General features: G+C 35.9%; 1 protein-coding gene across 23 annotated transcripts in view; it reads left to right on the top strand.

Moving 5' to 3' along the window:
* tenm4 (teneurin transmembrane protein 4) overlaps positions 1–20,068 on the top strand; it is a 462,218-nt gene that overhangs the window by 328,093 nt on the left and 114,057 nt on the right. For all 23 annotated transcript variants that reach the window (XM_087282405.1, XM_087282404.1, XM_087282403.1 and 20 more), the window contains 2 exon segments: positions 6,246–6,365; positions 17,592–17,853. In XM_087282405.1, the coding sequence (XP_087138531.1) occupies positions 6,246–6,365; positions 17,592–17,853 (382 nt within the window).

Genomic DNA, 20,068 nt, shown 5'->3' with positions numbered 1-20,068 from the left:
CATTAGTCATGTAGCTTTTTGGGTTTTTCTCAAACACGTAGAGCTAGCACTACTCCACACATACAAAAAAGTCTTCATAAAACCATATTTGCTAGTTTTACACATGAAAATTGTATTTGCAACTTAGCATTACAGTGCTAGCATTAAAAAGTGTTATTTTATAATTTTGCTAAAACAAAAGGCACTAATTTGGCCCTTTAGCAATGTAGCTGTTTTAGCTTTCCTAAACACATAGCACTAGCACTACTATACACATACAAAACATGCTTCACAGCCCTTCTGGCTGCCTTTCAGAGCCATTTAGCATGTTCTTTCCTATAGTTATTTAAGATGTCTTGTCTAATATCAAGTCAGACGTGGCCTACAATTTGCTTCTATGCTCTAAAATTACACGGTTGTCAGCGCAGTGCAGATGTGCCTACACAAGGTGATATGTCTGTTGTTTTTAAAAGCTCCTTGAGCATTTCTCGCTCGTTCCGACTGTCTTGTTTGAACTGGGTTTTTGCTGAAAAAATGAACTTTAGACTTTTTTGTCTAGTCCTCTTCACATTTCTCCTTTGTCGTATTCAGGTCCGTTCAGTGTCAATATTTAAATGATTTGTCGTGCCGTTGTTGAATCAGCCCGGTATATTGCACCGTGGGTGCGAGCCGACAGTTCCACTCAGTGCACTCTCTGAAAACTTGCATCACTGCCCCTTCTGAATGAGAATCCTCTAAATCAAACTGTCACCTCCAGCAATGTTGTAGATAGACAAAAGCTTTACACATTCTATCTATCTCTCGCTCCTCTTCTCTCTCTCTCTCTCTTTCTCTCTCTATCTCGCCACCCTTTTATTTAGTGATCTTTCTTTGTCACTTCCTTTCTCTCTTTTCCATTCTACTGGAGTTGGCTCACGGCCTGATAATAGACATTGCGGCGGGGCTGTGCACTTCTGCGCTATCTCTGCTAGCTTTGTTTACAGGGACGCAGAGCTGAGCCAAGGACTGCTGAAGGTGAGAGGCTGCTTAAATTAGCATAAAGTTAGCCTCCCTGGGACAAGGATATTGTTGGGTCTGTGATCTTGCCCGCAGTAAGGACAGGAAAGGGCCACTCTCTTACACACCAGTGTTAATTGTTCCGCTACCTGGCGAATGTTTAACAGCTAACATTGTACCTTCAAACAGCCCCAGTGTGTGTGAGTGTGTGGGAGTATGTGCTTATAGTTCCATTTATTTATTATATTTTTTCCTGAATGTAGTTTTATAGCTTACTATAGTCAGCCAGGTTTCAATGTATGACCCTAGACCACTAAAACAGATATATCACCTGGAAGCTGACAAACAATTGTGGTTTAATAGGATAGGACAATATTTTGCTAAGATACAGCTTTTGAAAAATCTTAAATCCCATGGTTAAAATAAATTAAATTGTGTAAACGAAGGGCTTAGCAAAGCATATTATAAATCCAAAAACTATTTGATATATTGTACAGCATGACATTTACAAAATATATTCATAGAACATGACTTTTTATTAATATCTTAAAGGGCCATGAAACCCCCCTTTCAGCAGGATGTTTTTACACCTCTAGTTTGGAAAAGTCAGGAAAGTGGGTGTGTCTAGCTCTGTTTGGGTGGTAGAGCTGGAGGAGGGAAAATGGGCAGGATTTGAATAAAAATAGGAGTTGCTATTTGGACACGCGCTGCGGACCGAGGAATAACAAACACACACGCAGGGGAAAAAAACAGTGGGCCCTATCATACACCAGGCGCAGTGTGGCGCAAGACAAGGCGCAATAGTCTTTTGGTAGTTTCAGCTTGGAGCAAGAGTCGTTTTGAGGCATTGTGCTACGCTGTTTAAATAGCAAATGCATTAACGCTCATTTGTGCGCCCATAGGCGTTTTGGTCTAAAAGGAAGGCGTTCTGAGGCAGACCGCTGGCGCGTCGCTATTTTGAGAAACTATAATAGATTTTTCATTAGACCAAAACTAACCCGGTCTAAACTCCGGCGCAGAGTTGCGCCTTACTTACGCACTGCTTAATACGCACAAGAGAGCAATAGGCAAATATCTTTACATATATAAAAAAATAATCGTAAGGATATATATATATATAGGATATAATAAGAATAGATATAGGATAAAAATATAAAGGATTAAAATATTACAAAACATATTATTTTCTAGCCTACATAAATATGATGTATTATTTTTTTCTAGCCTACATAAAAATTATGTCTTCTTCATCTCGGGAGGCTTTTTCAGTTCATTCATAACAATTTGCTTTTGTATAATATTATTATTAGCAGTATTATTTAATATATCCATATTTATATTTGTGTTATTAAAAACAAGCTTAGATTTGCCCACCTGTCAGGTTTAAGACCATATGGGGCACAGCATGTGTTTTAGGATATAACTCAGTATTTTGACCACACTTGGTCATTATTATTCATTTATTCGTTTGCTAGAAGTTAGAACTGAATTTAGAAATAGTTTTGAAACAAATATTTGCGCTTAACAAACGAAAATAATTATTTATAGGCTAATTGATGTCTGTGCATAAAAGTTTCCCTATCCAAGAGCGAAAGTGAAAGTAGATCATTTATCTCTCATTCTCACGCAGTAGATGCTCTGTTTAACAGTTTTCTGTTAAAAAACTGTCAACTGTTAACTGTTTACTTGTGAAATGCTATTTTTTTCCACTAAGACTTACATTGCGTCCTGTAAATAGCGAATGCGCTCTTGGCGCGACTCAGTTGGGTCTTAAAGGGAATGGGAGATGAGACTATTATTGGTTTATTCTCAAAACATGCCTATAACTCATTAAGAAAATAAACTCAACCCTTTTAGACCATGCGCCTTGGCGCAAGGCAGATTTCCCGTCCTTAAATTAGCAAAAATGCGTCCTGACACGCCCTGAAAGCGTTTGCGCCCTGCGTTTTGCGCTCTGCGCATGGAGCGTCAAAATAGAGCCCAGTGTGTTTAATGACAGTGAAATGTTTGATACCGCACGTCGTATAAGAGAAAAAAGCCTCTGCATTTCTCTGTAACTCAGATGCACTCATTAGGTCAGAAAGTCGTGTGTATAGACTATCCTGTCACAAAATGCGGCGAAAATTCAACACGACGGTCGACAAAAGTTTGCTTACAGTGTTCACGTGTTTACACACAAAGAGCAGCATTTACAGCGGATCTTTCAATATTGTAGTGATATTAACGTACTGTAAAGTAAGTAACTTAGAAATCATTTTGACTAAGGTCTGTCTTTTAACACTAAAAGAGTACTGCTGACCATACAAACTATTACTTTGCCATATGGAGCACATACTGGAGCTGCGTCTTTTTTTAAAGGAGACAAGCAGCAAATCCAGATCTCACCATTGAATAGAAATGCTCTTGAGTAAAAAAGGTTCCAAACAAACGCATTTCAGCCGCGCATCGCAAGCACTGATCCACACGTAAGTCCAGCAGCGCTCTCATAGAGAGAAAATGGTAACACTTAACAATAAGGTTCATTAGTTAATGCATTTACTAACATGAACTAATCATGAGCAACACTTGTACAGCATTTATTAATCATAATTGAACATTTACTAATGCATTATTAACATTCAAGTCCATGCTTGTTAACATTAGTTAATGCACCATAAGTTAACATGAACTAACAATGAACAACTGTATTTTCATTTACTAATGTTTATTAACATGAATAAATACTTTAGTAAATGTATTGTTCATTGTTTGTTCATGTTAGTAAATGCATTACTTAACATTACCTAATGAACCTTATTGTAAAGCGTGACCAAGAAAATGAAACAACCTTCACATTATGAAAAAAAGACTGACGACCCGTATCTCCAAACAATTCTTATTTTTTTGCCACAACTTTTGGCAACATGACATGTGTTGTCTCTCTGCCATCTGAACACTGTTTCAGGTACAGTCTAAGAAAGCTAGCATGCATTTTAATGAAGTTGCAGCGCATACATAATGAAGCACGCTGATTGGTTTGAACCAAGCCTTACTCATGAATGAATGCAACACACTTGGAGATATAATACGGGATACCCAGGTACAGACATCCAGTCCACATGCTGGAAGACACGCTAAGATCTCATGGGCGTGACGCAGCTTCAAAAATTGGTTTCAAACTGGAAGTACAAATTTGCTCGAAATAGCGCAAAAACAACCAATTTTCAACTTTTAGTGAGATATACGTGTCCTAATAGTGTTTTTAGCAGTGTGGGACACATACTACTGTCAACAGCTCCAAAAATGTGTTTGGTGTTTCGTGACTCTTAAAAGATTTATGATTTAAAAAAGAAAAAATATATAATTTTTACTATTGGCTTTGCTGAAAAATTTACCTGTTCAACATCAGTTTTGGTATTTTTCTTTAAAAGTTTAGCAATAATATATATATATATATATATATATATATATATATATATATATATATATATATATATATATATATATATATATATATATATATATATATATATATATATATTAAAGCTTGCCGTGACAAGCAATATATATATATATATACATATATATATATATATATATATATATATATATATATATATATATATACATTATATAAAACTGCCCTTAAATTATTTAAAGTAATTTTAAAATGTAATTTTTCTTATGTCAGCATCAAAGATTCATAAACTTGAACTTGAATTTTTTGTGAACTTTATATGCTCAAAGAGATGCCAGTTAAGGCGATGTGTTGTTGACTGCATTTATTTACAGAAAAATGAGTGTGGGTGCTAATGTCGCATTATTAACTAAATGAAAGTGTTGACATTGAATTATAATTAGTTATGGGTAATTTTACATTGTTTTTACAACATGTTATGAGTTGTCAAATAGCACGTGTATATATTTATTTTCTGCAAATAAATCGCAAATTGTTGCATGTTGCAAAACATTTGCATTTTGTGTCTTGCATCTACTTCGATTTAACTTTGATAACATAAAAGTTCACTTGTTTGTTTGTGTGTGTATATATACAGTTGAAGTCAGAATTATTAGCCGCCCTTTGATTTTTATTTTTTTTCTCTGTTTTTAAATACTGTATTTTCCAAATGATGTCTAACAGAACAAGGGAATTTTCACAGTATGTCTGATAATATTTTTTTTCTTCTGGAGAAAGTCTTAGTTGTTTTATTTTGAATAAAATAATTCTAAACGCCATTTTAAGGAAAAAAATATTAGTCCCTTTAGGTTATTTTTTAGATCTATTTTTAGTCTACAGAACAAACCATCATTATACAATAACTTGCCTATTTACCTACCTAGTTAACCTGAATAACCTAGTTAAGCCTTTAATTGTCACTTTAAGCTGTATAAAAGTGTCTTGAAAAATATTTAGTAAAATATTATTTATTGCCATCATGGCAAAGAAAAATAAATCAGTTATTAGAAATGAGTTATTAAAACTTTTATGTTTAAAAATGTATTGAAAAAAATCTTCTCTTTGTTAAACAGAAATTGAGAGGAAAAATAAACGGGGCTAATAATTCAGAGGGGCTAATAAATCTGACTTAAACTCTATATTAAAGGAATATCAACAATGACTTCTAGATTTAAATTGTGATAAAATTACAGATTTAATTGATAAAAACTTAATCATTTAGAACTTTTTTTTTTGCATAAAGTAACAAATGCATGTTTTTAGATTTCTATATTCAACAGTATTCATTTTGTTAAGAGTTAAAAATCAAATATTGGTGGATTTAAAATGCCCTAAGTATATTTCTTTCTTTCTCTCTTTCTCTCTCTTTTTTATTTTTTTATTTTTGTCTTTCGTAATTTTAAATCTGAACAGCATGAAACCTGATTAAAAATCTCCAGCGCAGTGAGTCATAAATCTTGTCTAGCGGGAAGTTGTTTTGCACTTGTTCGGGATTTTAAGAAACTGTGTTTGACTTTTTCATATCGATCAGTAAGTCAGAGCTCCCGAGGCAGACAGATAACATCAAATAGAGGCAGTTTCAAGCCCAGATATCTGCTGTGACTGAAAGCACTCATACCTCTGCATTGTTCTCTCAAACAGCAGGAATGACACAAACACTATCCCATTTTTTTCCCCTGTTATCTTTTGCTTCTCAGACAAGAAGCCCCGCTGAGGTTTCCTCAGAGCTCTGGGATTCATTTAATTTATTATATGTGTTTACAAATAGTATCTGATGCTTTTGTGTGCTATAACACAACTGTGGTTTTCGCTTTTTTTTTTTTTAACCCTACAGTCATGCCTGCGTTATCCGGGGACAAGTGGTGACTTCTGATGGAACTCCTTTGGTTGGCGTAAATATCAGCTTCATTAACAAACCGGCCTATGGGTATACAATCACCAGACAGGACGGCAGGTAAGTTGCAACTGGGGATAAAATGCTATTTAAAGAAGTGGGTTATAAATTATCAGTGGAGCTACCAGAATTATTTAATTGTACTATAAACTTGTTGCCTGTTGATTTATTCATTTTACATACAAAGGCTCTATTAAGATTTTAGAATTAAGCTTTGAATATCTGTTATTCTATTTGATGACGTCAGTACCTTGAAACAACAAAATTTTTAATTGCAGCCTATAATTGTATAGTAGTTACTAGCCAATTGTTAAGTTCCCCGACTTTTCACTGACTAGAAAGCTGAATTTTCTTTATCTATGAGCACTGAGCAGGAATAAATTTATGTATATTTAATTGTGTGTTTACATGTCACATCTGTTTAGGACACTGTGTTAAAGCCTGAGGCAAAGCTGAACTGAAAGTTTGATTGAATCTCCTTATTTAATTTAGAGGGCTTGTTAATCTCCATGATTAGATTATAACGTTAATACAACATTGATTGATGCAGTACATTAAACAATGATTCATTTGCACAAATCTAAGACATTAAATATGTGACTAAATACCATTTGCAGAAGCAAAAAAAAAAAGTCAAAATTAAAAAGTAGTTAGCTCATAACCCTATTAGCTATATTTAAGATTGGGTCAGCAACTATTGGTGCTACCCAGCACACTTAAAATGTATATAAATAATAATATGATAAAAAAATTAACATGACATTAAAAATATCACATAAAGAGCCCCTATTATGCATTAAAAAAGGTCATATTTTGGTTTTGGGGGTCCCCAACAACTGTCTGATATGCATGCAAGGTCAAAAATCACTTTCATTGTCTTATAATATGCATTTAATTTTACCTTATTTTTCCAACGATTCCCATATGATTCGTTCAGCGATTTATTTGTCCCCAAACCCCTCCTAAGCGCGATGCTAATCTGATTGGTCCGATGACCCAGTCTATTGTGATTAGTCGACTGTGTTCAGCGTGAGACAGAGAGAAATGCCCACCACGGCTTATCAACAATTTTGAAGTAGTCAGAGTGCAGAGTGTATGTGTGAGCCCAAGAAAGGAGTGCATTACAGCAATGCGGTTAAACACCAGCATATTGCTCAATTCTAAACTATGACACACGTTCAGTATTAATCCACACAGTGGCTAAAGCTCAACTAGCATGCACGTGTGTAGGAACAGCTGATGGTGGCCATAGCAATGACAAATCGCAAGCTCACAAACGCATTTGAATCCATAAATAAAGTGGCATGCATCACATTTTCAGCATAACTTTAGATGCGATATGATAATATAAAGAGTTAACCAGATACAATACAAGCCACATTGAGTGGTTGCAACTAATAAAAACAGTAATAAATACATAATTTGCAAGCTAGAGAAAACCATTTTATTGCAACAATTTTAAACCATTTATTTTGTGAAATGGAGGAAGGAACTGATCCATGAACTGTGTACTATAAAGTTCCAGTCAAGCTCTGACAAAGTCATATACATCAGTAGTCTTTTCCGATCCTTCCTTTAACAAAGGGTCGACGAATGGCCTGTTGTAAGCATGCAAATTGCAGAATCAATCGTCAGAAAATTGACGGGAACACAACAGAAGGCTGGGGCTATAATGCTGAGGTATTTTTACAAAAAAAAAAAAAAAAAAACTTCACCCACTGACTCTTCACAGCCTCATCTTTGGGTAACACTAACTTTCCCTTAAACTTCAGAGCAGAGCATGAGCATGCTTCAACCAGGATCTGCTAAAGTGTTTGTCTTTTTCTTTCTATAGTGTTTGTGAGCAGGCCGGGAATATTTTTTTTTCAAGGCGGGGCTTGAGTTCCATATTGACGTAACGGCAACAATCCTTACAATCATTTTTGAAAGTTTAAAAACATGTCTGAAGTAATGTTGTTTTTGCTATCAGAATGAATTTTTACATTTAATTTGATATTGTTATTATTATTATTATTATTATTGTTGTTGTTGTTGTTGTTGTTGTTGTTGTTGTTGTTGTTGTTGTTGTCGTCGTCATTATTATTATTACTATTATTATTATTATTATTATTATTATTATTATTATTATTATTATTATTATTATCAGGAAGTTGCTAGGAAACAGGGGCACAAATATTCAACGTCACGGGAAATAGTGAATGCATCTGGTCAACTTGACAGTTATGTCCAGTCAAGGTAGAAATACTTAAATCACATTACCTTGTAATAAAACAATATAATAAAACAATCTTAGAATCACATATACACACATTTAGAAAAATCAGGATACTATCATTAATATAGTTTTTATTAATTATCCAATTAATTTAATTACAAAAATATATATAAATGTATACACATTGAGAAATATAAGTATTCAACATGTCACCATTTTTCTCAGAAAAGATATTTCTACAAGGGCTTGACATTTTCACCAGATGTTGATAACAACCACAGATATACATGTATGAAAAGGAAACAAATTTGCAAATGAAGTTATGTGTAAAAAAATAAAATAAAATAAAATAAATAACACAGGAAAAAAACATGAAACACATGAAGAAAGGGTTGTGTAGAAAGGCAGTGAAAGCCCAGACAGCAACTAAAACCTCTCAGAAGTTATTCACCAAACATTTGCTCTTCATTATTGTAAATTAATCTTAGCTGCTTCAGTCCAACGTCTACATTATCAGGATGATGAAGATGAAACCAGAGTGGACATTTCAGCTAGACAATGATCCAAAACACAGCCAAGGAAACACTCAAATGCTTTCAGGGAAAGAAAATAAAGCTGTAGATTGGCCCAGCCAATCACCTGACTTCAATCCAATAGAAAATACAAAGTAAATATTAGATTTGATAGACAAAACTCACAGAATCATCAAGATTTTTACAGTCTTGAAGCCTGTGAAAAAAAAATTACACCTGAGATATACATGTGACTTCATTCTACACAGAGTATGAGAGTCATCTTCAAGCTATAACACACACACGCACCTACACACATACATACACGCACACTCTTTCTGTATGGCGGAATGTTCCATAATGTGCTGAAAATAAAATTGGAGGACAATTTTATTCCCAGCACACCATTGCGCATTTTGCCTGTTTGTTCGGATGGTGCTTTTTGTAGTCGTAAACAATCTTCCGTCTCCCTGGCTCTCTCTATTTTTCCCTCGCTTTGCTCGTAAACACATGGTCTCCCTCCCACAACAGCCCATCAAGCCCTGCAAGAACAGGCTCAGTCCGGCATGAAATCACCAATGCACCTGCTTGCCTGCTTAAAAAAATGGGAAAGCTGTCTTAACTGATTTTGCCAGCGCTGTTGTTATTTTAAATTACTTCTTTCTTCACTCCCAAAGAGGTTACTTTGCTTCTCTGCTTAGCCATTAGAGCCAGACTGACCAAATAACATTCAGTGGACGTTCATGTAATACAAAATTTTGCCTAAAGTCAGGCTCTGGAGATCCTAAAAGCCATCCATTATACATCTGCCTTGATGTATTGAGAGTCACTTACGCAATGCTCTTTCCCTAAAGGAGAGAGCTGAATGCTGCGTCACATCATCCAGAACCACTGAGCGATAGACGGTAGAGACGTCAGGTGACTGTTAATGTGCTGGAAGTGACACCAGTGTTGTGTGAGATTCAGTCTCTGTTAGATCCCAAAGGTGGTCGTTAGTAATACTGCCGATTATTCTCTAAATGCTCAAAAGCCGATTAAGTCTGGTATTAAAATGTGATCCTGGACCACAAAACCAGTCATGAGAGCCAGTTTTTGGAAATTGAGATTTATCATCTGAAAGCTGAATTAATATGCTTTCCAATTTTGTATGTTTTTTTATGATTGGATAATTCTTGAAACAAGTTTCTGAAAATATTGAAACTAATGGTTTAAAAAAAAATGAATGGATTGTTTGAATTAGTTAGCTGTGAACTAAAGACGATCTCTAAATGGATCATTTGAAACATTGAGTTATTAACTTACATTAATTTATGCTAAACTGAACTTCGTTTCTGAGAACTGGACAGAAGCAGTTTCAATTTACTAGAACTTATCTATGATAAGCTGCTGTGACACAATTTCCTTTTTAAAAGGTCTATAGATGAATTTAATTTAATTGAATTAACAAGAGACACTGTGTTAACTGTGAAATCACTCTAAATCATTTGAATCATTGAGTCTTTAGCTGTAGATTCGCTCTGGAGTGCGTTTTCGAAAACCATCGTTAGCTAGTAAGGTCACAAGTTTTGTTATTACGAACATCTCTTGTTTCCAAAATCTGTCGTTCCAACAAACATTCACAAACTGCATCGCAAACTTGTACGCTTGCAACTACACCTCTAGAGCTGTTGTTAGAAGCATAGGTCCTGGTTGTGTTATTTTCCCCGTTATTCCCCCTATATGCTCTATTTATTTTGAACATTCTAGCATTTAAACCTGTAATTATAATAATAATAATAATAATAATAATAATAATAATAATAATAATAATGTAATTTGCTTTCAAAGTATTTTTACAGTTCGGTTTTAGCAATCTTCATATTAGTAATTGTGTTCCCTTCGTAGTGCATTTTGAAAACATTTATGCCATTTTGAACACAGCCGTGGCTCATGGCGAAATCTATAGGTGACCTATTATTTAAAAGCGGAATTCAGGCTGTGTTACGTCTTCAAAGCTTGTGAAAAAAATATATATTATAATTATTATTATTATTATTATTATTATTATTATTATTATTATTATTATTATTATTATTATTATTTAATTTCTAAATAAATAGCCTTTTGTAAATTAAGCCTACAACAATAAACAATTTATATGATATAGGTTTTTAAAAATGTGAGTGCTTCTAAAACAATTTGCACAAAAAAAATCAAGTTTTTTTCTGAAGAAGTTGTTACTCCACACCGTTTAGAGTGTCATTGTGAATATTACGTTATAACTAGCGTAGTTTAAACAGTGTATCTATGACAGAGAAACTACGATTTTTGGAAACAATTGTCACTACATTGCGTTCTTTTTCTAAACGTTGCATTATATGTACTATGATAGTTTAGCTGTGGGTTATGTCGCTGCCTAGGAAACGCAACCCTGAATAGATCACTTAAGTTAAAATGAATTCCAAATTAAGTTCTTAGCAATGCACATCACTAATAAAAAAGGCTATAATAAATCTACAGTAGAGATATAGTCTATAATCTGATCAAATATAGATATATTTGATCAGATTTATTTAACATAACATACAAACTATTAGCCAAAACAATAGGCAAAAGTCTGATAATGTTTCATATTAGTTGTGATTGTTGGACCTAAAACTTATTTATTATTATTATTATTATTGTTATTATTATTATTATTATTATTATTATTATTATTATTATTATTATTATTATTATTATTATTATTATTATTATTATTATGATTATTATTATTATTATTATTGTTGTTGTTGTTGTTGTTGTTGTTGTTGTTGTTGTTGTTGTTGTCAGTATTATTGTCATCATTATTATCATCATTATTATTATCAGGGTCATACATTATTTTAAATGACACTTCTCACTATTAATAAATCATTTACAATGACTCTTTAAGCTCTCAAATTGCTACTTATTATAGTTATTAGTAATTGTAGGTAGAATATAGGGAATTAAGGCTGGTTTATACTTCTGCGTTGAGTGATCGGCGTGACCCACTGTGCCTGCCTTGAACATTGCATTGTTCTTTTCCATTACAAAACGCTAGCTGGCAGTAGGTTTTTGTGTTCCTCTGTGTCGAGTTTCTTCGCTGGGGTTTTGTTTTTTTTCTGAACGCTACCTTATATAAAACTTGTTTATTCAGAGGAAACCAGCAGACGTGCAGCAACTTTAATCATATAGTAAACACAAAACAAAACTTTCCACCTGGAGCTTCTTCGCGGGACTTAACACTTGTAAAGTGTCAGCTCTCAGTCCCGCCCATACTCGTTAGCTTGTGCGCTATGCATCGTTGTGACATGTAGTTAGATTTTTTTTTGAAAGGTGCAAGGGCTATGCGACTGTACAAAAGACTAGGACCATTCATAATATGTATATAAACTAGAGCCGTAATCGGATCATAAAAATTAGGCCCGGTGGGGCTCAAGCACAACAGAATTCGGCCAGAGCCCGACAGGTATATTTTGATTGACAGCTTTTGAAAAAAGCTTTTGTTTACAGCTCGACATTATTCGAATAAGCACAGGCACACAGCTCTTTTGCCTTTTTTTCAGGAACGAATCTTTTATATGTTTTAACATAATTTATTCATAACAAACGTACGCTATAGGCCACTTGGAAGACAAAGAAAAAAAAAAAGTCCTCTGTAACATTGTAACATATCAGCACTCTAAATAGGCCTAGGTACATACCCTTAGCCTTTAAATTGGCCAACACACCAATGAAAAGAAGTGTTTCTTAACAGATTAAGTTAAAATAAATTTTAAATTATGACAGGTATTTGGCAATAAGGAAATTAAGATAAAGGCTCTGCAAGATTCGTTTTGCCACTTCTCTTTACAATCTGGCCTTAAGGCGACGGTGAAGCTGAATAATAAAATAATAGCCTAATGGCAACATTAGCCTGTATATTCTGTCTACATTATGATTTTATGGTTTAATTAAAATTTATTTATAATTTATAAACCCTTTACTCACCAAGATTAGGCAACATGTTATTGTGGAGGAACATTATTGAATCCAGTGACTTTAGCGCAGTCCTGTGCTCTGGATGGTGTGTCCAGCAGCACTGAACACCCTTTCACTGCTGCTGCTACAGTTCGAAATGCATAGTTCTGATCTGGCTAATTTTTTCAATTTTTGTGTAGGACTGTTTGTTCATCTTCTACCAGCCAGGAACATCCAGCCCGACTCAACCCCGTCTAAAATGATAGAAATCAAACCCGAACACACCCAGGTCCTGTCAGGTTCAGCCAAAGATCTTTAGCTCTAATATAAACAGCCAATATATTATTATTAGGCTGATAGGTCACTATGTAATAGTAAAAAATGTTACTTATACTAAAGTTTTATTATTAAAGTTTTATTATTAAAGTAGAAGTAGTTGTTGTAGAACAGGGGTTTTCAAAGTGTGAGGCGCGCCTCCCCTGGGGGGCGCCAGAGCATGTCAGGGGAGGCGCGGGAAAAAAATGTAATATAATAAAAATATAATTATTAAGTTTAATTATTATATGTATTTGTTATTATATTTAAACGTTTTAATTAAACAAAGCAAAAAAATAATACGTCAAATATAAGAAAACCTTTTTTACCCAGAAGGCCATAGCTGTGAATTCGCTTCTGTTTGGCAAGCCCGCCAATACAGGTATATGCCTACTAATACAATGGGTCGGTTTCTGAGACCCCCCCCCCGATTCAAAACTGTAATGAAGTTCACGGCCCTTTGGCCGCCGGGAAGAAGGAGGCGGAGAACCGACGCAGTATCAAAATGATTTATTAATAACAGGGATGGCAGCTCCTCACGGAGGCTGCCGTCTAAACCAAAACAAACTGAAAGCAAAAGTAAAATATGTCCGGGCCTGGTGCTCTCTCCGCTTCCTCTGCCGTCTTTCCTCATTTTACAATCCCGAGCTTCTTCCGTGGGATCCGAAGCAGGTGCGCACCGCAGGTGTATCCACTTTTACGCCGTGGCCTCACTCTGTTCCCACGGCTCTCGGCCATGCCCTCTCGCCACAAAAGCCTTCAAGTTCAGGGCTTAAACCCAAAAGACGACGATATGATGATCAGTATTTGAGTTTAGGATTTACGTGGACAGGACCAGCTGATGAACCACGACCTTTATGTGTGGTTTGTCAAAATATTTTGGCTAATGACATGAGACCCGCTAAACTTCGACTGTTTTGACTGGGATGGACAGTTCTTGGATCTGTTCTATTCATATTGAACCATCATCCTAGTTTTAAAAACGTTATATTAAAATACTTGTTATTACTCTGTAAATAATTGCACTTTCATGCAAATGATGATAAACGTGAGTTAACAGTCTGACATCTGTCTGTGTATTTATATATTTATATATATATATATATATATATATATATATATATATATATATATGTATATATATATATATATATATATGTATATGTGTGTGTGCTTGTGTGTGCGTGCGTGCGTGCGTGTTTGGGAGGAGGGGGGCGCCAATGGATAAGTTGTCAAAAGGGAGGCCCACTGTCTTAGACTTTGAAAAACCCTGTTGTAGAAGCAGTCGTAGTAATAGTAGTAGCGGTAGTGGTGGTGGTGGTGGTGTATTCTGTCTGAATGAACAAATAAAAAATATTGGAATCTTTATTGTTTTTGTTTATGCATCACATTATTCCAAAATCAGGCCTGTAAATTTAGGGGAATCAGTTCAATTTTTTAAATACAGTTGCTATTACCCTTTTAAACAGTGTTGTGTTTGAATGCTGTGTGAACATAGCTTCAATTTAGTTCAACTTGGTTGGCTTTGACCTGTTTAGGGTGTAACCCATCGATCCAGCTAACCCCATTGGGTTAACGCTGCATCGCCTCAAAGTGTGCACTGAAAGGCTGAATGCACTAATAAAGTGTGTCACCCATGCCTGAGGTGTTTGCGTGATTGATAACAGGCCTACGAATCACTCATCGATTGGCATGGCAGCCTTTAGGGCTTAAGTATGTGCTTGTATAATGGTTATATGTGTGTGCACTTCTCTCAGAACATGTGACTAGCCAGCCAGCTTTTACTGCAGATTAGCGCCAGCTCCGCTCCTGCATAAAAACGTACACAGGCTCACTTTCTCTCTCTCACAGACAAGCACGCTCTGTTCAAACTCCCACCGCGCTCAGACAAATGCTCACATTTTAGCAAGGGCACGACAACAAGGGCAAAGCAGACCTTTGTTTATCAGCCGTGCCAATGAAAGCTCTGTGAATAGCCCGTTGGGATATGTAGTTGAATTAATGTTCAAGCAGCGTGAGGTGTGACTACAGATGTACACCGCGTTTATGCCAACATCCGAGAACAAAGACACACACTACAGCGCATTCCTAGCATCCACGTATCATGCTAATCAGCTGTTAGCACCACAACCGCATTTAACGCTAAAATGTGCTTTCATATCTACCAGAGCGTGTTGTAAAGGTGTGTTTCTTCACAAGAAAGAAGATCAGAGTTGATTTGTACACCGTCAGTCAACTCGCACGGTAGCCAGCGTCCCGTTAGCGGCGTCAACAAGAGATCGACTCTGTATGTAGAGCATGCACTGCCATTGTGAGGTTATTATAAAGTTATGTTAGCACAGACAGCACAGATCAATAATGCTTTACCCTTGCCTTAAATGTCATTTCCCCCCTCACCTCTTTTATCAAAGCACACCGTTCCAGCGCACAACAAAGAGGCTCGGCTAGTGAAGAACCTCGCCAGCTTATTCCCCAAGAGAGAAGAGCGACATTGCACACCACACATTTATACTGATTTTATTAATGCAAATTCCAAAAAAAAAAAAAAAAAGCACAGTGTATTAAACTGAGCCAGTGCTTCATTGTATTCCGGGCACATTGTGTAGCTGCCAGATTAAAAACCCATCGTAACTAACTGAAGCCGAGTCCTTTTCAACTGAATCCTGTCATTTAGAGGAACATAATGAATTACAACCTTTATTAAGTCTGGTTTTGATGGTAGTGCAGAAGAGGAGTGAATAATGTTGATTAAAATGTTAGTAAATGGGATTATTAGATAATGGAATGCCATTGTACTAGCAAATCCAAATGCAGTTTCAAAGGGTTGGCATATTTTAGAAAATAACTGTATTTCATGAATGACATACACAGTCTTTTCAATTATGTTGGTAAATGGATTTGATAGAAATATCATTAGTTATAGAGAACTAGTAGGATAATTATGACATAAGAAGTTTAGAGACACAACTTGTAAACAGTTTAGGTTTATCTAGCTTATTTCTTAGTGTGGTATGGAGGTTTCCCGAAATTTGGATGCAGCTGGAAAGGCATCCGCTCCGCAAAACATATGGTGGATAAGTTGGCGGTATATTCCGCTGTGAAGACCCCTGATGAATAAAGGGACTAAGTAGAAGGAAAATTAAATAAGAGTTTCAGTGTACAACTTGTAAACATTTTAGGTTTAGCATACAATAGTTCTTTTGTAGTGTGATATGGGTGTTTCCCAGTAGTGGGTTGCAGCTGGAAGGGTATCTGCTGTGTAAAACATATGGTGGATAAGTTAACGGTTCATTCCACTATGGTGACCCCTGATGAATAAAAGAATTAAACCAAAGGAAATTGAATGAAAGTTTAGAGGTTGTAAACAGTTTGCTTTGCAATTAGCTTATAATAGTTGTTTTGTGGTGTGGTATTGGTGTTTCCCAGTACTGGATTGCAGCTGAAAGGGCATCTGCTATGTAAAAATATGGTGGAAAAGTTGGTGGTTTATTCTGCTGTGGTGACTACTGATGAATAAACCAACTTAGTCAAAGGAAAATTAAATGAAAGTTTAGAGATACAACTTGTAAATAATTTAGGTTTAGCTTATAATAGTTCTTTCATAGTGTGGTGGGTCTTTCCCAGTACTGGGCTGCAGCTGGAAGGGCATCCGCTGTGTAAAACATATGGTGGATAAGTTGGCAGTTCATTACACTGTGTAGACCACTTATGAATGAGGGGACTAAGTCGAAGGACAATTAATGTTACCCGGAGGAAACCCACGCGAACAATGCACCACTGCTTCGCCCTTATCTGATAATTATAAGAAATAATTCTAAAAGGCAACTGACTGTGTAAAGTCACATACAACAAAATAAAAATACAATGTATATGCAGAGTTCAGCGGCTAATCAGCCGGAATCAGATGAGGTGATGGGAATGCGACTAGCGGGACCTAGCTGTCACTCAAGTGACCACGCCCTTAATTATGCAGACTTAATATAACTTAATATAAATAAAACATAATAGTTATAAAACGAAATTACCCCTCTTACAGTTGTCATGAATGGTAATATTAGCTATATACACCAAAATTGTTTTTTGCACCAGGCTGTAAACATATTTTTTTCTGCAGTAAAGTTGGCCATTTTAGCATTTGGGTCATTAGAAATGTGCTCTATTATGAAGCCAGGACTAGCGGAATTTCGATGTATTGCAGTTTCAGTTAATTCTGTATTAACATCACAAGGGAGAGCTCAATGTTGCCGCTTGATGTAACCGCACATGTCTTCTCTGTTTCAGCTTTGACCTGGTAAGCAACGGTGGCGTGGCCATTGGCCTGCGGTTTGAGCGTGCTCCCTTTATCACTCAGGAGCACACCTTGTGGCTGCCGTGGGGGCGTTTCTTCGTCATGGATACAATTGTGATGCGACACGAGGTCAACGACATCCCCAGCTGCGACCTGAGTAGCTTCACCCGTCCCATGCCCATCGTCCTGCCTGCTCCTTTGACAGCGTTTGCAGGGACCTGCCCTGAGAGGGGCATCGTCGTTCCAGAGATTCAGGTGATGAAAACAAATAGCTACAAACTACAGAAGAGATGTTCATATGGTGTGCGAGTGATCAGTTGATGTAACCAATACTGTTTGATTGAGATTGGTTGAGTTGCTTTGTGTTGTCATCTGTTTCACTGATTTAATACATGATACACTATTTACAATCTTCAATGGCAAAACCCATTTTGTATAACAAAAGACTTTTTTTTTTTTTTTACTCTTCGCATCTTACATTTACTATACATATGTCATGCCATATGACAGCAGCTTCCAAAGAAAGCCAACAATCTTTAAAATACATGCAGATATTTTTGTTTGTTGTTGTCAGAGCGCCTGAGGCCAAAGTTGTACAGGCCAAGCAGTGGTGCCAGCACTATTACTTGCCTAAAAATGTAGTGCAAGCAAAGTAAAAGTATCTGTTGTAAATATTACTCAAAGTATGCGTAAAAAGTAGCTCTTTCAAGAGTATTGAGTAGTGAGTTCTACGCTTTAAAAAGCTGAGCCATTTACATGTAAATGGGGATGTGTGTAAACGTAACATTCTGTAGTGCGTTTGGTGATTGTTCAGCAGGCATACAACATCATAAGATGCCAATATTATGTTAGATTAAGGCTGTGATGTCAGGTGACCAGAATTTAGGGTCTAGCCAGCATCTTAGAACAATGTTATTTTGATGTCCATTAACGACATTAAATGATGTTGATATTTTGTTGATTTTAGATTGTGTTGGAAAGTGATCAAAATCCATCATCTATCCAACATCTTAAACCAACGTCATGTTGACGTCAAATACTGACATTTATTTATCAGGTAACATCTGATAGACATCATAGTTGTATCGTTCGAACAACCTCAAGCTCTAACATGAATAGACATTGATGTTTGGTTGATTTTAGGTTGAACGCTGGACATTGATTTTGGATTGACTTTGGGTTCTGACATCAACCCAATGTTCATTTCCAAACAAAACGTTGACACAATGTTAGGGTGCGACATTAATCTGACATCATGTTGACGTCTTTTGGTCCAGTTTGGTCATACAGTAAACATCAGTCATCTTCTCATCAGTGACATGCATCTAAACAGTCTCTGGGTCATTGTGTGTACAGATTTTGGACATCTTCACGGACACTTTTAATGCTTTCAAACATGCTGCAATTATAAATCGCCCATGTCTTGAGGTAGTTCATTATGATGCAATTTACCTTTTATATGCAATTTGATTGGACAGAAGTCACAAGACTGATTTTTCTAATCCCCATAGGCAAGAAATAATAAAGTAGTGACTGAAAGTTGAAGGAAAGTAGCGAAGTAAAAGTACAGACAGCACTAAAAATGTACTCAAGGGAAAGTAAAAGGAGATGTTTTAAACTACTCTGCAAATTACAATTCCTGAGGCAAACTACTCAATTACAGTAATTAGAGAATTTGTAATTTTTTACTTTACACCACTGGGTGCCAGCAGTGAAAAGCTTGGGCTGTGCACAATGTAAAACGTGTATTGTTCTCTGATAATCCACCTTCTCTTGCTTTCCCACATCCAAGAGAGTTAAGGTGTGGAGAAGCCCCCCAAAAAAGAATACCACACAGACTGTTATTTATGTTACTGAAATTCACCCTCTTCAGGACACACACACACTAATACATGTGTGCTACTTGAAAATCTGTTTAGTCAGATTAGAATGCTGTACTTCTCAGTTTGGAAGATCTAAAACCGCTTCATTTTATTTTTGTCCCTCAGTTTTGTGACAGATTTTTTGTGTTCAATATATTGTAAATTAAATTCAGTATTGAATAAAAATGTTTTTACTTTTATTTAAATTTGTGCTTGCTTAAAATCTTAAAACTAATGTTTTTTTAAGCAGTCTTGTTAAGTCTGAAAGTCTACAGCTGCTTCTGTCAAAAAAAAAAAAAAAAAAAAAGGAAGGGGAAAAAAAGCATGGTAATTTGCCACGATTGATTCCAGGCTAGTGCCGGTTGGTAATGATGTTCTGATAGACAGCAGGGGCAGATATTGGGAAATGTACAGTACATCAGAAGGGAACGGAGGAGCCTCTGTCTCGGGTGGCAGTCCTGTGATTTTATCTCCTGTGTGTAATTGGGCAGAGATACACAGTCCAATTTACTACGCCAGACATTTTCTGAAGAACGATAATTACATTTAGACGAAAGCAGCATGGAGGCTTTTTGAGTCTGACTCCTGGAGGAGCTTTTGCAGTCTGC

The sequence above is a fragment of the Danio rerio genome, chromosome 15 (genome assembly GCF_052040795.2).
Source record: "Danio rerio strain M-AB ecotype USA chromosome 15, GRCz13ab, whole genome shotgun sequence".
NCBI lineage: Eukaryota > Metazoa > Chordata > Actinopteri > Cypriniformes > Danionidae > Danio > Danio rerio.
Note: the sequence above shows the minus strand (reverse complement) of the source record. Positions and strands in the feature narration are given on the sequence as shown.